Below are 16815 nucleotides of genomic sequence, written 5' to 3' on the forward strand. Positions count from 1 at the left end.
TTCTCTGGCCCTGCTTCTGGAGCAGCGGGCGGACCCCCAGCCGCTCCAGGAGTCCCCACGGCTGGGGGCTGGGTCAACATGCACATCTGGGCCCTGCCCCAGGGCCACCTTGCCTGCCAGGGGACACTGGGCAATGTCTGATGACACTTTTGGTTGTCACAGCTAGTGGGAGGGATGCCCTTGGCACGCTGTGGGTAGAGGGTGGGCCGCTGGGCTGCTGTGCTGCTAAGTGCCCTACAGCGCCCAGGACAGTCCCCACCACCAAGAGTGACCTGGCAGTGGTGCCGAGGTGGAGGCGTCCTGTCCAGGGTCTCTGGGGGGCCCCTGAGCACGGCCGCTTGTTGCAGATCCTGGAGCTGGGGCGGCACAGCGAGTGCGGGCGCGTCACCGAGGAGGAGGTGAGCTGGGGCGAGGGCTGGGGTGTGGAGTGGAGGGGGTGTGTCGCCGGGGCCCTCACCCTGCCTGCGCCCTCAGCAACTGCAGCTGCGGGAGATCCTGGAGCGGCGGGGCTCCGGGGAGCTGTACGAGCACGAGAAGGACCTGGTGTGGAAGCTGCGGCACGAGGTCCAGGAACACTTCCCCGAGGCACTGGCCCGGTTGCTGCTGGTCACCAAGTGGAACAAGCATGAGGATGTGGCCCAGGTGGGGGGAGGGGCACCTGGGGGCAGAGCTAGGGTCAGACTGGCAGCGCCGCCCGCCCCCACCCTGACCACTGGGCCTCCCCAGATGCTCTACCTGCTGTGCTCCTGGCCTGAGCTGCCCGTCCTGAGCGCCCTGGAGCTGCTGGACTTCAGCTTCCCTGACTGCCACGTGGGCTCCTTCGCCATCAAGTCCCTGCGGAAACTGACGTGAGTCCAAACTGGGTGCTGGGGCCGAGGGGTCCCTGCTCCTTGGGAGGCAGCTTTGCCCTGACTGGAAGTGGGCTCCGTGGGGACCGTGCCTGCTCGGGGGGAGCTGGCCTCCCTCGCACCCTGCCGCCCGCCAGCTGCTGACCCCGACCCGAGTCGGGAAGCGCCAGGCCCCAGCAGCCGTCCTTCCCTGCAGGGATGACGAGCTGTTCCAGTACCTGCTGCAGCTGGTGCAGGTGCTCAAGTACGAGTCCTACCTGGACTGCGAGCTGACCAGGTTCTTGCTGGACCGGGCCCTGGCCAACCGCAGGATCGGCCACTTCCTCTTCTGGCACCTCCGGTAGTGGACCTGCCCTGGCCAGTTCCTTGGGAATCCCAGCCCTGTGTCTCCCCGGGGCTGCAGGGGACGAGGGGCCTCTGGCCTGCTGACCTCACCTTTCCAGCAGGCCCGGGTGTCCTGGGCTCCCAGGTCCTGCCAGGCGGGAGGGCCGTGTGGCCCTGCCTGGCAAGGCTCAGCCCTCCCTGTCCCCTCCAGCTCTGAGATGCACGTGCCGTCGGTGGCGTTGCGCTTCGGTCTCATCCTAGAGGCCTACTGCAGAGGCAGCACCCACCACATGAAGGTGCTGATGAAGCAGGTGAGGCTTGGCCCGGTGGGCAGAGGCAGGCCTGGGTCCCTTCAGGACCTCCAGGGCCCGCCAAGGCTCGGGGCCTGCCCACTGCTGCCCTCCCATCTCCCCACCAGGGGGAAGCACTGAGCAAACTGAAGGCCCTGAACGACTTCGTCAAGGCGAGCTCCCAGAAGACCACCAAGCCCCAGACCAAGGAGATGATGCACGTGTGCATGCGCCAGGAGGCCTACCTGGAGGCCCTCTCCCACCTGCAGTCCCCGCTGGACCCCAGCACCCTGCTGGCCGAAGTCTGGTAAGCCCTGACCGGCCCCACGAGGGCTTCTCCACCCTCTGAGGCTGCGGAGCCCCGCTGACCGCCCGCTCTCTGCCTGGCAGCGTGGAGCAGTGCACGTTCATGGACTCCAAGATGAAGCCTCTGTGGATCATGTACAGCAACGAGCAAGCGGGTGGCAACGGCTGCGTGGGCATCATCTTCAAGAACGGGGATGGTGAGCCCGTTGGGCCGGGGTCCTGGGGGTGCCCCTGGAGGGCCGGCTGGGGAGACAGAGTCCCGGGACTTAGGGGCATGGGCATGGCTGCAAATGGAGAACCCCCCCAAAACTTGCACTTTTCCCTCCGCCGGCCGCGCACAGACCTCCGGCAGGACATGCTGACCCTGCAGATGATCCAGCTCATGGACGTGCTGTGGAAGCAGGAGGGGCTGGACCTGAGGTGAGGGCCTCCCTTGCCACCCGCTCATGTCTGCACCAGGCTGGAGCCTGTGCCTCTGCAGGGCCACTGTCAAAGGCAACAGCATGTCAGCCGGGAAAAGGGCTGTTCCAGGAGGAGCAGGGGCGGTTTAAAACGAGGGCCGAGGGAGGCAGTGGGGCAGCAGGCTGAGGTGGAGGCGGCTACTGCTGGTGCTTAGCAGCCCAGTTGTTTTCTTTGCCCAGGTGTCCCTGGCTTCCCGCCCATCCTGGGAAGCAGTGGCATCTTCCTCCAAGCGCCCTGGCTTGTTCTCCGAGCAAACATGACCTCGGCCATGGCGGTCTCTGCGTCTTTGGCCCTGGCTTCTCCAAGAAGCTCGCTCAGAGCCCAGCATCTCTCCCCTCCTTCTCAGTAATTTGAGCGGCAGCACCTCCTGTGGCTTTTTTGGGTGCCTTGAGCTTCTGGGGGTCAGGGAGCCCCGGGGACAGCCCTTGATCATGGCATTTGCCCATTCCCCCACCACTTGCCTAGGATGACACCCTACGGCTGCCTCCCCACTGGGGACCGCACAGGCCTCATTGAGGTGGTGCTTCGCTCAGACACCATCGCCAACATCCAGCTGAACAAGAGCAACATGGCGGCCACAGCTGCCTTCAACAAGGACGCCCTGCTCAACTGGCTCAAGTCCAAGAACCCGGGGTAGGTTTTGGGCTGAGGGACAGACACCCTCTCCTTTCCCAGAGAGCTGTGGTGTGGGAGGTCCTGGCTTGTTAGCCTCAAAGGTGAGGGGAAGAGCCTCTGAAAGTCTCTGTGGTTACTTGGCTCAGCTGAGGACTCAACCTGTGTCTGGGTTGGGGTGGCTCAGGTCTCCGTTCCCGAGTATCTTGTCTGTTGCTGGGTGACATGGCCCAAAGTGTAGGGCCTTAAAACCACCATCTATGACTGGCTCACAAACCTGCAAACTGAGCTGGGCTCAGCCAAGCGGGTCTTCTGCTGGTCTTGCTTGGAATCATCAAGCAACTGCCGTCATCTGGTGCCTTAACTGGGCCCGGAGGGTCTCAGATGGCTCCAGTCTTGTGCCTGGGGCCTTGGCACTGGCTGTCAGCCATGCCTCTCTGCATGTGGCCTCCTCATTTAGACCAGCCTCAGCTTCCCTCCATGGCAGTGTCTGGGCTGGGGACAGGTTTAAGATCTGCAAGGTAAGGCCTTGTGTCTGGAATAGTGTCTGCAATGATGCCTGGCATTGCTCCTCCGTGTTCTGCTGATCAAAGCGAGTCCCGAGGCCAGATTTGAGGGGAGGGGAAATAACACTGCGCTTTGTGGTGGAAGGAGCTGCAAAATGGCGTGGCTGTGGTTTTCACTCTTCCCCACCCAGGGAGGCCCTGGATCGAGCCATCGAGGAGTTCACCCTCTCGTGCGCTGGGTATTGTGTGGCCACATACGTGCTGGGCATCGGCGATCGGCACAGTGACAACATCATGATCCGCGAGAGTGGGCAGGTAGGGGCAGTGCAGGCGGCGCCATGCTGGCCTGTCTCCTGGCCCTGGGCTGCCAGCCCTTCTGCCTGGCACACAGCCCCGGGCACAGGGCCCTCAGCCCTGCTGCTTCCTCTCTGACACCTTTTGTCTTCACCCTTCCCTCCCCTCAGCTGTTCCACATTGATTTTGGCCACTTTTTGGGGAATTTCAAGACCAAGTTTGGAATCAACCGTGAGCGAGTCCCATTCATCCTCACCTATGACTTTGTCCATGTGATTCAGCAGGGGAAGACTAACAACAGTGAGAAATTTGAAAGGTGATAAGGGTGCCTGGGCCCAGGGCAGGGTGCAGAGCAGGGACTCCTGGCCCCTCACCCCTGGATGGCTGATGCATTTGGAGCCTGAGCCCCCCAACCCTATGCCCTCATGGGGCAATGTGGGGAGAAGTGTCGTGGGTCATGTAGCAGAGGCAGGCTGGGGCACAGGGCAGTTAGAGGAACCAGGGCTTTGTGTGCAGTTGCTTCCAGGGTAAGGGCAGGCCCTGGGGGAAGGTGCCCATGGGATGCAGACGGGGCCCTCTGGCCTTAGGCTGGGAGTGGCTGGAGGTCCCGGAGCCTCACCTCTGCCTGCCCCCCTGCAGGTTCCGGGGCTACTGCGAGAGAGCCTACACCATCCTGCGGCGCCACGGACTCCTCTTCCTCCACCTCTTTGCCCTGATGCGGGCGGCAGGCCTGCCGGAGCTCAGCTGCTCTAAAGACATCCAGTATCTCAAGGTATGTGCCAGGCAGGAGACCAAGTGTCACCACGGACATCCAGGGTCTGCCCTTGGGCAGTGCGGCCTAGGAAGGCCCTGGGCACGGTGGACCCCACAGGGCCCTCCAAGCTCTGTGTTCCTTCCTCGTGCCAGCAGCGGGGTCTGGTGTGGGGTTTGGGGGAGTGGCTGGAACAGTAGAGCCACCTGGGCTTAGTCCGCGCAGTTGCGGGTGTGTGGTGACTTTCCTTGGTCAACCCACTTGTCCTCGTAGGCTGCAGGTGTTTCCGTGTGCACACTGGGAGGGCTGGATGAGACAGGTTCCCTCTACTTCTGTTTTTTTAATTAATTTATATAGTTAGTTATTCTTTTTAGAGATAGGGTCTCGCTCTGTCACCCAGACTGGAGTGCAGTGGCTACTCACAGGTGCAGTCATAGCTCAGAGCTGCCTCGGACTGCTGGGCTCAAGCGATTCTCCTACTTCAGCCCCCTGAGCAGCTGTGACTACAGGCATATGCCACTGCACCTCGCTTTTTTTAAATTTTAAAAATATTTTTTCCATTTTATATTTCTGGGAGATGGGGTCTCGTTCTATTGCCTAGGCTGACCTTGAACTCCTGGGATGCTCCTGCCTCAGCCTTCCAAGCGGCTGGGATCACAGGCGCGCGCCACCATGCCTGGCCTCCCTCCGCCTTTTAAGATATTTTTCCTCCCTGTGTCTTCAGTGTGTGGGGTGGGGCAGTAAGGGTGGTGGGGCCACACACACCTCCCTGCAGAGTGAGGCTGCTCCGCCCTCCTCCTGGAGTCACTGTCTCCGATGGGGGATGGGGGAAGTGAGGCCACCCGGCACCCTGAGGGGCTTTGAGGCCAAGACATCTTTGGCATCTCCATTTGCGGGTGGGGCAGGGGTCTGTCTGTCTGTAATCAAAATACAGAGCTTTTCCCAAGGGAGAGGAGGGGTGGCCGTCACGTAGGTCTGTCGGGAGGGAATCTGAAGTCCCCAGACAGGGCTGCACCAGCCAGCAGGGCCCGGCCCCTGCACGTTAACACTGCTGTGATCTGGTCTCAGGACTCTCTGGCACTGGGAAAAACAGAGGAGGAGGCACTAAAGCACTTCCGGGTGAAGTTTAACGAAGCCCTCCGGGAGAGCTGGAAAACCAAAGTGAACTGGCTGGCCCACAACGTGTCCAAAGATAACAGGCAGTAGCAGCCGCAGCCCTGGGCCCAACCAAGGCGTCCTGGGCAGCCGGGCACCGCCTGTCGTCCTGGAAGGGGCCAAAGCCTGAACTGTACCTCGTGGGAAGGAACCTACACAACTGCCTTTTGTTTACACTGGTTATTTATTTATGACTTGAAATGTTTAAGGAACTAAATAGCCATAAACGGAAATGCAACCTTCGTGCAGGAGAGGGTGCTGTCCAGCGTCCTCCAGAGCACTGGTCTTTGTCAAGAGGACACCAGGCTCCCCGAGAGGCTGCGCCTTGCTCTTAGCTGAGGATTGTCACCGAGTCTTCCAGCTGTGGGTCTGGGCCCAGCAGAGACTGTTCTCCTGGGGGAACCTTCTTCCCAGCCGCCATGCCAGGCTGCCTGGTCGTGGCCCTGGCCGTCACCTGGTGCCTGCTGTCCAGATAGGACACTTCAATCCTCAGTTCACCCCCTGCTGCCTCGGTGGGACCCTCTGGGAGTGTCCATCAGGACTGAGTCCCGGCAGCTCCCGAGGAAGCCCGGGTGCCCTCCTATTCAGGGACGTTTGCTCTTGCTGGTCACTGCTAAAGTGACTCTCGGGTACGGGGATTCCCGCACCTCCGCTGTAAAGTGATTTCGTTTGCGGGTCAGAAAATAACAACAGCCAAATGCCTCACTGCACCTCCACAGCTTGGGAGAGCGGGCCCAGCCCCATAAAGGACGTACCCGCCGGCCCTCGGGGTGAGAGAGACTCGGCTTGGCTCAGCTCCTCCTGGAGCAGCACTTCGTGCAATTACCTGTAAGCTGCCTCCACAGCAGGTTTTCATGAAGGACGAGGACCAGACCTCTTGCAGAACTGTCGCCTTTGGGAACCGCTGTGGAAGTGACGAGGTACTGCAATGAGGCGGTGATGGGTGTGGTGCGGTCTTCCTCTCCGGCAGTAATTACTGTGAAGCGGTGCAGGCGGAGCCTTCGGCCCCAAAGGCCTGGATCTGAGAGGCTTTAGAAATGCAGGTTCGGGGGCCTCTCCCAGCCTTCAGAAGGCCAGGGTGACCCCGATGTGTCAGCGGCTGACTCAGGAGCCCCCGGGTGCCACTGCTGTTCTCAAAAGCCTTCCGAGACTCGGCAGAGTCTCTTAGCAGCCCAGGTGCCAGCAGCAGTCAGTGCCACCCATGGGTACCTGCCTTGGCCGCAGGCGCCGGTGACCACACTCCTGTTCCAACTAAAGTGCTAAAGTCCCCCAGACCGCCTCATCTGTTTTGAAATGGTAATAATAGCTGTGTGTATGTGTTTAGGTTATGTTATTTATTTAAACGAGCCTGCGTGCTCCCTGGCGCTGGCAACACGCTCTGTCCACCCACGGCGATCCCGGGGTGGGAGTACGGCCTGTGTGCCTGGCAAGAGGGAAGTTTCTATGTTTTTAAAACCCTTCTGTGCTTCCGTACGGGGAAGGCGAGTTCGATGTCGCTGATGCGGGTCGAGACCGGCACGCTGTGGAACCTTGCAACGAGGCCAAAGCAGATGAGAAATAAAAATCCTTTTTATGTTCTTACGTTCTCGGCTCAAAGAGAGACAAGGGAATGTAGGGTTGAAACTGAAACGAGACAGGACGACCCCTCCACGGAGTTAGAACCAGAACTTTATTGTAGCGTATACACTTTCTGACCTATCGTCAATACACACCTCTGGACAGGGACACCGTGGCGGTGACAGCATGAGGACGTCCCCTTGGTGTCAGCTCTACCCGTGGTCTAAACAGCAGCTCGGGGGAGGGGACGTGGGGGATGGCCACACACAGCACAGCCGTCAGTGTCCTCAAAACCAGCAGTTAGGGTCACAGAAGAGTATCCAAAATGATTTCCCCCAGCTGTAGAAATCTACCCTTTCACACGTAAATGGGAAGCAAAGTGCGCGTAGGTTTTAGACCGAGACCGCGACTGCCCCGCTCCTGTCGCTGCCACCAGCAAAGCAGCAGGGCTCCGCTACAAGGGGGCAGAGTTTCCCCCCCAGACAGCAGGGGCGTCCCATGGGCTGGGGGAGGAGCGAGGACAGCACAGGCGGTTCTGGGCAATTCTAGCACTGCGCTTTCAGGCCACCATGGAGGTTGCAAGTACAGACCATCGAGGCCTGCTGCTGTCTCCAAACCAAGTGGCCAACGGTCTGCACGACCCCTGTCCATTTACATGATCTGTACATACGTTCACCAGCAGGGAGACATGTTTACCAAGTAGGAACCACGAGGCTGCACACGATGAGTCCGGGCCACTGCCCAGGGAGCTGCTGTCGGTGGAGGAGTAAGAGAGCCAGGGACCCCCGCAACCCCACCCCCAGTGCCAAAATAGGAACAGGGAGAACACTGAAGACAAGACCTGGCTCCTTCCAGCCTCCAAAGAGGGGTGCCTGGTCCGTCTCCTGAGCAGCACACGGAAGCCTGCACCCCGACTGCCAGCCACACCCAGCCCTGAGCAGGGCTGGGAGGGGCCCCGAGTTTGGGGGTGGGTGGGGGAAGAGCCCGAGCGTCTTTCCTGCGCTCGGCATCCTGACTTTACATTCCAGTCCTGGAGTACACTAGCACAAGGGACACGAGGAATCCCGATTTATTTACAAAATATTAAAAAGTCAGTTAATCATCTACATATTAACCCCCATTCTGCCATTATTTATACATGCACTAGTTTGGAAAAAAATAAAAACTTTTTTTTTAAAAAAAAAAAAAAGAAAGAAAAAGTGATTACCGGGTGGACGTGAGCAATTTTTACCCTTTGTCACCAAGTCCGGTCATCGTGACTTTTCTGGAGTATGAGGGGCCGGCGTCCTCTCACCACCAGGAGGGGACGCCAGTCGCACGTGTGGGGCCCGTGGTGCTGCGGGGCCCCTGGGAGAGCCAGACGAGGCCGGGGGAGGCGACAGCACCTCGTGGGACTGAAGAGCGATCCGGGCGGGGGCGGGCGGGAGCCTACGTCCTACACACCAAGCACGGCGGACGGGCAGCGAGGGGGTCTGCAGACCTACTGGCCGAAATGACTTTGTACATCGTGGACCCTTGGGGCTGGGAGAACGGACGACGGCAGCGTCTTCTGCAGCAGGAACGAGGCAGGGGGGAGGCGCGGTCAGTAGCTGAGGGTCGAGTCGTCCCACTCCAGCTGCTGCTGCCTGCTCCCGCTCTGCTGGTCACCCTGCTCCTCCTCCTCCTCGCTGCTCTCCGACTCTGCACTGGTGATGTCGTCCTCCTCCTCTCCGTCCTCACTCTCCTCCTCCTCCTCTTCTTCCTCCTCCTCCTCACTGCTGTGCTGGTCCTCATACGTCTGGCAAAGAGGAGAGACAGCCCATGAGTCCAGCCACCTGGCCCCACCTGCAACTGTCACCTAACGTTCACCTCCCAGGAGCCACAGGAAGGGACCCTCACCTGGGTGTCTCCCTCCCCAGCCACACAGGGGCCGGGACGCACTGGAAGCTGCCTGGTCAGGGTGAAGGGAAGACAGCTCTGACCACCACTGTGGACAGCACCTCGCTGCCCCACCGCTGAGACAGGGCCCCCCACCCTGGTAGGGGATCATCTCTGCATTTACTAGGCAGCATGGCCTCAAATAAGGCCCCTCCGGGCCTCAGTTTACCCATCTGAGAAATGACACCTAACCTCCCAGGGTTGTGCACGTTACGTGACAACGTAAGAGCAGGAAGGTGCTGTGGCCATGCTGGTCTGCCCGAGGCCCTGGGCTGCAGTCCTACCTCCATGGGGTTCACGGTGATGGTCAAGGCGGAGTCATCCCAGTCCATCTCGTTCTCCTTCCCGGTGTCCTGGTCCCGCATCGTGCGCTGGTGCGCGGCACGGATCCGGAACACTCCCAGGATGATCATGAAAACCAGGAAGCTGACGCACACCACAATCACGACGGTCGCAGTACTGGGGACAACTGCAATGAGGTTGCGAGACCAGACGGAGTTTTAGGAAGGTCATGTAACCTCTGGGGCCATCACGCACCTGACCCACTCAGCTGTGCTGGGTCAGAGGGGCTTGTCACCGGCTGCACCTGAACCCCAAGACAGGGGGAAACACGAGGAAAAGCTCAGCGCAGGGCGCACACGGCTCTTGGCCTCAGGAGTCGAGGAGTGCCCTAGCGTCCTCAGGTGTCACGGGGAGTGACCAGAGGGGGTCCTGAGCAGGACCTGTGCTCATGGCGGGGCAGAGGCCACCCCGACCCTGCAACTGCATGGACGCTTCTACTCAAGTTCTTCCTGTCACCACCCTACCTGCAAACGGGCGGGGACTGGCCAGGTTGTGACCAGAAAGGTCGACGAAGGAGCGATGCTCGGGGTGCACGAACTGCGGCTGGGCGGCCATGTGGCTGGCGTGGTCCACGGGGTTGGCCGTGTGGATGACGTTCACCTGCAGCAGAGACAGAGAGGGTCACTGGAGACGGGCGTCCCGAACGTGTCCAGGAGGTGAGGAACAAGCTCGGCAGCTGGCGGGACCAAGGCTGCTCACAGGGTCCCTGCACTGCTGCTGTGGGGGATGGTGCTACCTGCTGTCTGTGACAAGAAAGGGACAGAAAAAATCAACAGCACTTAGAAACTGTTTTAACAATTTGATACTGTCACACGTCTTAGAAACGTATCACTTTTCTAATATATTTTTTGCTTCTTTTTAGAGATGGGAGTTTCGCTGTCGCCCAGGCTAGGGTGTGCAGTGGCTATTCACAGACGCTGTCACAGCTCAATGCAGCCTCGAACTCCTGGGCTCCAGCGATCCTCCTGCCTCAGCCTCCCAACTAGCTGGGACTACAGTTGTGTGCCACCACGCCTCGCTAGTTTTTCTATATTTTGTAGAGACAGGGTCTCACTCTTGCTCAGGCTGGTCTCAAACTCCTGAGCTCAAGTGATCCTCCGGCCTCAGCCTCCCAGAGTGCTAGGATACAGGCGTGAGCCACCACACCTGGCCATAATTTATTTATTTTTATTGCATTTTAAAAAGAATCCACCCACAACAGTGGAAAAACAAACCTACGGTCCTTCCCCATGGGTCTTTTGGGAAATGCTGGCATAGACCTTCTTCTTCCTTTTCCCCCACACCAGGGCCACACGAAAACACTAATCATAACCACTTATCGCCTTTCAAATCTGTTACCCTTTGGCTCAGACAGAACAGGCGCTGGTTCTGCAGCACGGGGAGTGCAACATCCACCGCCCTGGAGCTCGCGGTGGAGACGTTCACCTGCTTAGGCACCTCTGGGTCCTTTTCGCCAGACCACAGAGGCCCAGGGCAATGGCGCGGCTGCCGTGTGGGTCTGAAGATTTCAGAGCAGGACGAGCCACGCTCTGGCCACTGTGGCCTGAGTCACCACTATGGGCCTTGGCAGCATCAGCCCTGCCCAGAGAGGTCCCTGCATCAGCACCCCACACCCCAGGTCAGGACCTACCTGGATTCACAACAAGGGCCAGTGATCTTGCAGAACTGCAAAGAACCTTGGGTGCTACTCTTTCCAAAACAGAGTCCCCATGTCTCTCTCATGTGAAACCTCAAGAAACAACTTTGTTCCTACTCCTGAAGCATTAACTGCCACTTGCTCTCTGTCACCTCCCTCGGAGGTTCCTGAGGCTTTGATTCTTGGGTGCCCACTCTGCCCGGGCCCTCCCCCAAGCACAATTTGTCCGTCTGAACCGGCCAGGTCTGGCCTGTGGCAGAGCCCAGCTGGAAAGGCTACCACCCCTGGGAGGGACAGAAATAAGTAGCTGCCACCAAGAATGCTCTAAAAACTGGCGTCTGCAGGGATGAGGGCCGGGAGTTACCACTTCAAGGACCCTTCTCAGCGGGAGCCCCGTACTCACCTCCACCTTAAATTCGTTGCTGATGTAGCGGCCGTTCAGCTCCGAGCAGATGAGCTTGAACTTCCGGTCAAGCAAGGACCTGGTGTGCCAATTCCGATAGCGCAGGAGGTGCAAGACCTCCTCGTAGCTGGCCATGGTGTCCACGCCTGCAGGGGCCGAAGGTGAGAAGATCGCCGGTGGCTTAGGTTAGGAACAGGGCAAGGCCCAAGCCGTGCGCAGGGGCCCCTGGTCGCAGGGCATATGGGGTCACATGTGGCTTTCCAGTAGCGGGAATGAACACAAAGTGTGCAGGGCCATTTTTCCCTCTAGGGGTGGCGGGGGGGGTGGATGTGCCATCACAGGCGTCCCCTTGCCCTTCATAAGGCAGTGTCCGCACACCCGCTTCCTGCCCAGCAGGAGAGGTTAGCTCGGCCAGCAGCAACCGCAGCCAACGTGCTTCCTCCCCATCGCCTCCCGCAGACTCTTGACATTCTTGGAGGCGGGTGGCCCAGAGCTCCCAACGTCCGCTCTGGCAGCCCGGCCTCTCACCTGTGAAGGTCACACCCAGCTCGGAGCTGCTCACTTCGATGCCCTTCTGCTGCAGGCGGGCCACGTCCACCTCCAGGCTCTCCTGCTCGTGGTTCAGCTCCTCTCCCTCCACCGTGACCTCACAGGCATCCAGGTCGTGCACTGTCTCCTCGGACACCAGTGACTCTTGAACTGCAAAAATGGCCCGACCAGAAATAGCAGAGGCTGCGGGGCCCAGCAGGGCTCGTCCTCAAACTCACAGGCCCCTGTAAGGACCAGCGCAGAGGCAGCGGAGAGCTGCTTCCAAGAACCGGGGGTGCTCCATGTGTCCTAGGCGAGAACGGTGGGGACACTGCCCCCCCCCATGTGGGCTGGCCAGCCTGGCAGGAGCGAGCAGTATCTCCTGCAACTGTCTCCCCTCGACCTCTAGCGACGTCTGAGAGCCGGACGTCAGCCAGCAAGGTTGTAAGGCCCCCAGGAGGGTTTCCAACGGCCACAACGAGCTCCAGCCCATGGGTCAGATTCGAGAAGCAGACATGAACGGCAACAGAATGTTGCTGTTTTATACATAAAATGTCCCCAAACCCACAGAGAAGAGGACCCCCGGTAAGTCAGCGGCAGCCACGGGCAGCCCACACCGCACCAGGTGCTGTTACCTGTGGGGTCCTCAGCCCCATCCCCTTCGGGCTCCACTTCTCTGGTGATGGTGCTGATGATGCGAAGCTCGGGAAAAAGGAAAACCCCTTCGGAGCTTTCAAATTCAGAAGCTGCTCGCGCGAAGTGGTGGACGCCACTCAGGCTGATCTTGGGCTCCTCGGGCTGTAAGACCATCACGTAGCCCTCTACGGGGGCCACCGAGATGCAGGCGGCCTCATTAAAACACCTGCCGGCCAGAGACAGGGAGGGTCAGGGCCCTGGGAGCTGGTCTCAGAGCCCACCTGCGCTGCACGTGGAGGCGAAGACAAAGGATTCTACAAACATGCGAGGGGACAGAGGACGGGCCACTCCAGGAATCTGCATAAACATTATTCACATCTCTCACTCACAGCCCCTGCTCACCTTCCCTTACAGAAGGGAGGCCAGACTCTCTTAAAAACCTAAATACATAAGCGTCACTGAGCGGAAACAGGTTTATTGTTAAAAATCAGGACACACTTGACCGTGCTGGTGATTTTCAGTCTCCGGATTCCAGGTGTAGGGAACTGCCGAGAGTTCAGGTAGGAAAGGCGCTGCATGGCCTTGTCCAACTCCCCGACGTCTTCTCCCTCCAAGGTCAACACCGACTGACTGGGGCTTGCTTGGATCTGAAATCATGGCCAGACAGAGAGGGTAAGGTTCTAATTGCAAGGAGCTAAAACCACGGGTTCTTTGGTAAGAAGGATCAGCCTAGGATGGATTGGAATTGGTGACTTGAAAAAGAAAAGCTCATACAATTCCAGGGAATGAGACCGTCTTTTACACGATGGTAACGTCTCAGGTGCAAACCTATCAGTCATGGTTACTCCCTTGTCCCACCAGCCTCTGCACCCGTGGTGGAAGGGGCCTGAGGGTGCCGGGCGGGCGGATGCTTGGAGTTACCTGCACGCCACTGTCTTCGGGGACTTGCAGGTCCAGCCCCTCTTTGCAGGTATACAGACAGTCAATCACCTTCTTATCTGCAAGCTTCCCGGAACGGAGCGTCAGGCCAGCTAGGTTACCTCGGAAGAACTGGGTCATGTGCTGGTCACCACCTTTGGACGGGGGGGAGAAAGTAAGGAGTCAGGCGTGCAGCCTGGAACCTCCTGCCTCACTTCCCAGGGCAGTGTTACCAGTGGTGGCAGCTTGATGGATGGACATGCGGGTTAGTTCATACCAAATCCTGTTAGCCTTGCAATCTACATGGAAGCGCAATGAGGAAATTAAACTGTTTATGATCATGCACATGGCCTGGAGAAAAGAGGAGTTGGGGGTCCCTCACCCGAAGCCACGAGGTCCTCTGAGTGTGCCCACACATCTGGCCACTCCCAGGTAAGGGTGGCCAACCCTGTGCCCATCACCAGGTGCACAGTGACATCTCCTTCCAGCACCAGCCTCTTCAGACACTGCCTTCCCCACCCACTGGACCACAGCAGGGACTTTTTCTAACTCTCACGCTCTGGGAATGCACACGCTTGGGGTGAGCCTACACCAGCACGACTACAAGGATAAAGGGATGCTAAAATCGCCCCCTGTGCTGGAAAGCACACACAAGCCCAGGCCTTGCAGACAGCTGCCACTTTGCTGAGCACCCGACCTTCCTTCTCCTACCACCGAGGGTAACTGGGAAGTGGAGATGCTGGGAGGAAAACACCACAAAACGGCCCTTCAGAGACTACAACGAAGAGCCCGAGACAGGTGACGCTAACCCTTGTTCTTAAACTGATGAGGAAGAGACACATTTTCAGCAACGGGTCTCATTTGGATAAGGGCATCATCGCTAGGGATTGAAATTTCTAAGAAACCTCTATTTAAATTTTAGCATCGATCAGGACAGAATATCTGAAACAAGTCTTTTCCTGTCTTGTGGCTCAGCCGCACGACGCCCCAGCCTGGCCTGTGAGGTTTCGGCAGGGAGCCTCATGCAGTGGGATGGGGGTAACATTCGATGTGGGGGGGTGAATCCCACAGGCAGGTGCCCAAACGCATCATCTGCCATGTGGGGCCGGGACAGGCAGACAAGGGAGCCGGGAAGCGATGGGGAAGCGTGAGGCAGAGGAGCCGCGCGGTGGCGTGGAGGCTGGAATGCAACCTGGGCATTGCATGCAACACGTGGAATGAATCAATGTCTCATCTTGTAATGAAACACAACAGTGAGCTGTAGGGAAAAGAAATCCAGCAACCTGCAGAGGCCATAGTCACAGGCTCAGTGTCATTGTCATTTTCAACTCCTGTATACTCTGTAGAAAAGCAAGACAAAGACAGTAGAGAAGGACCAAGAGGTTAGGGTCTTCGTTCAAAGTGGACCTTGAAATCAGTTTTCAAGCAACCAAGCACAAAACACAAAGAGAACATTCTCTTCTTGTCTTTCTCTGGGACAAACTCCACCTGGACGCAAGCATATGTGAACACTTGTCCCATTTCCCCAGAAGCGATACTTACCCCCTCCCCCCACGCTTTGCTTGTATTCTTTTATCCCATCTTCCCACATCCTCCTTGCCAAAGCACGGATTCGATTCAAAGTAAGAAGGATAAAAGCTCGTTCACTGATCTCCCCAGTCTGTGCTGCTAAGTAGGACATCCCAAGGAGGCGCACCATCATTCCAGATATAAATAACACCGAACCCTGCACTTTGCTTCCTACCAGGGAAGGCATTTCGTGCAGACAAAATGGAACAGCATACAAAAGTGCCCAAAGCCTGGTACATGGCCCTTGAAAGTGAAAGTCCCTATTTTTTGGATGTTCAAAACAAGTTCACATCTGTCTTAACCTCTAAGCAACAGTGAAGACATTTAAACCAGTTTTTCTGAATGGAAAGGGAGGCTCAGAGGTAGAAGAACTCACCCAGGGAAACATAACCCGTGGTGGGCCTGGGGACCCTAAGCACCTATAACAGCTCCTCTGACTCCTGCTCCAGTGCCCAGGGCCCGTGCCTTACTGGGACAGCATGCACCCAGCGGCTCAGAACAGAATTAACGTTTTCTGGGATCACGGCGCTGGCCTCTACACAATTTGCTGGGGCACCTTTTCCGCATCGTGGGGTGAGGTCAGAGGTGTGCCCAGGTGAAGCCCAGGTGAGACACAGCTCACCTGCTACCTCTGCACCCTCCATGGCTGCTCTGCAACAGCCGTGTGAGACGAAGCTGCTGCTACAGCCAGGCTCTCCGGCGAATCCGTAAGGAAAGGGACCTCGAATCCACTGGAAGGAAAAAGGAGCTCCTCCTCCCCGTTAGCTACATTTTAAAGAATTTGCATCTGATTTGGAAACTAAAGTGAATTTTTCTGCCTGAAGATGTTGAAAGGGCTGAGGTAGAGAGAGATGAAAGAGGAAAAGTAACTGCTATTTGACGGCGGAGAATATTGTGACATGAACAGGAACCGAAGGTGGCAGGGCAAGCCACGGTGGTTTATTTAACCAAGGCAGCAAAGCCCCCAGAATGCAAAGTGACATTTAGGTTTACATTTGTATTCTTATTCCTATTTTTGAAACAGTTAATTCAGAAATTGTTTAATTTGTGAAGGAAATCTGAATTAGAATTTTAGGAATATAACTAAAAAATTCCTGTATCCCCAATAATGAAGCACCATGGTGTCAGCCTAGCTCACAGCAACCTCACAGTCCTGGGCTCAAGTAATCCTACTGCCTCAGCCTCCCGAGTAGCTGGGACTGCAGGCATGCACCACCATTCCCGGCTAATTTTTTTCTATATATTTTTAGTTGTCCAGTTAATTTCGTTCTATTTTTTAGTAGAGATGGGGTCTCGCTCTTGCTCAGGCTGCTCTCCAACTCCTGAACTCAAACGATCCTCCCGCCTCGACCTCCCAGACCGCTATGATTACAGGCGTGAGCCACCGTGCCCGGCCTCATGTTCCATTTTCTCATGGATGAATTTTCGCCAAAATTAACTCTGGAAATCTGCAGGAAAATTGTGAAATTCAAATTCTCCTAAAATAAGCAAGTCTGTCTTGGGAATTAGGCTTTTTCATAAATTTCTAAACTAATTCAAGATACAATGTTTCCGTAAGGAGAAAAAAAATAACAAAATGGTCTATTAGTGATGATGGCACCTTGAAATGACACAGCACAGAGTCAAGTGCAAGGGTCAGAGTGGGGGTCGAGAACCTCCAGAGTAGACTGAGGGGGTCCGTGAACTTGAATGGGGAAAAAAAATCACATGGTTACTTCCACTAACTTCAGACATTCGGCACATCCTTTGGTTACAGATGTA

The 16815-nt window shown here is 57.4% G+C and overlaps 2 protein-coding genes across 2 annotated transcripts in view; one reads left to right on the forward strand and one right to left on the reverse strand.

Annotated features, from left to right (window-relative positions):
• The window catches only part of PIK3CD (phosphatidylinositol-4,5-bisphosphate 3-kinase catalytic subunit delta), a 48715-nt gene extending 40507 nt beyond the window's left edge, over positions 1-8208 (forward strand). Inside the window, exons 12-24 of the mRNA XM_069479317.1 lie at positions 348-398; positions 475-642; positions 727-848; positions 1045-1188; positions 1384-1483; positions 1591-1769; positions 1853-1965; positions 2110-2188; positions 2696-2863; positions 3540-3663; positions 3813-3958; positions 4282-4414; positions 5462-8208. Of these exons, the coding sequence (XP_069335418.1) occupies positions 348-398; positions 475-642; positions 727-848; positions 1045-1188; positions 1384-1483; positions 1591-1769; positions 1853-1965; positions 2110-2188; positions 2696-2863; positions 3540-3663; positions 3813-3958; positions 4282-4414; positions 5462-5599 (1665 nt within the window). The 3' untranslated portion in view covers positions 5600-8208. The remainder of the gene's footprint in view (positions 1-347; positions 399-474; positions 643-726; positions 849-1044; positions 1189-1383; positions 1484-1590; positions 1770-1852; positions 1966-2109; positions 2189-2695; positions 2864-3539; positions 3664-3812; positions 3959-4281; positions 4415-5461) is intronic.
• Positions 8209-8287: 79 nt separating this feature from the next.
• Positions 8288-16815, reverse strand: part of CLSTN1 (calsyntenin 1) — a 65295-nt gene continuing 56767 nt past the window's right edge. The window contains exons 11-19 of the mRNA XM_069479319.1: positions 14769-14825; positions 13489-13640; positions 13066-13214; positions 12567-12793; positions 11932-12102; positions 11404-11549; positions 9829-9964; positions 9307-9491; positions 8288-8882 (exon numbers count right to left, since the gene is read on the reverse strand). Coding sequence (XP_069335420.1) covers positions 8688-8882; positions 9307-9491; positions 9829-9964; positions 11404-11549; positions 11932-12102; positions 12567-12793; positions 13066-13214; positions 13489-13640; positions 14769-14825 — 1418 coding nt within the window. The 3' untranslated portion in view covers positions 8288-8687. The remainder of the gene's footprint in view (positions 8883-9306; positions 9492-9828; positions 9965-11403; positions 11550-11931; positions 12103-12566; positions 12794-13065; positions 13215-13488; positions 13641-14768; positions 14826-16815) is intronic.

Source organism: Eulemur rufifrons, chromosome 8 (assembly GCF_041146395.1).
Source record: "Eulemur rufifrons isolate Redbay chromosome 8, OSU_ERuf_1, whole genome shotgun sequence".
NCBI classification, from domain to species: domain Eukaryota; kingdom Metazoa; phylum Chordata; class Mammalia; order Primates; family Lemuridae; genus Eulemur; species Eulemur rufifrons.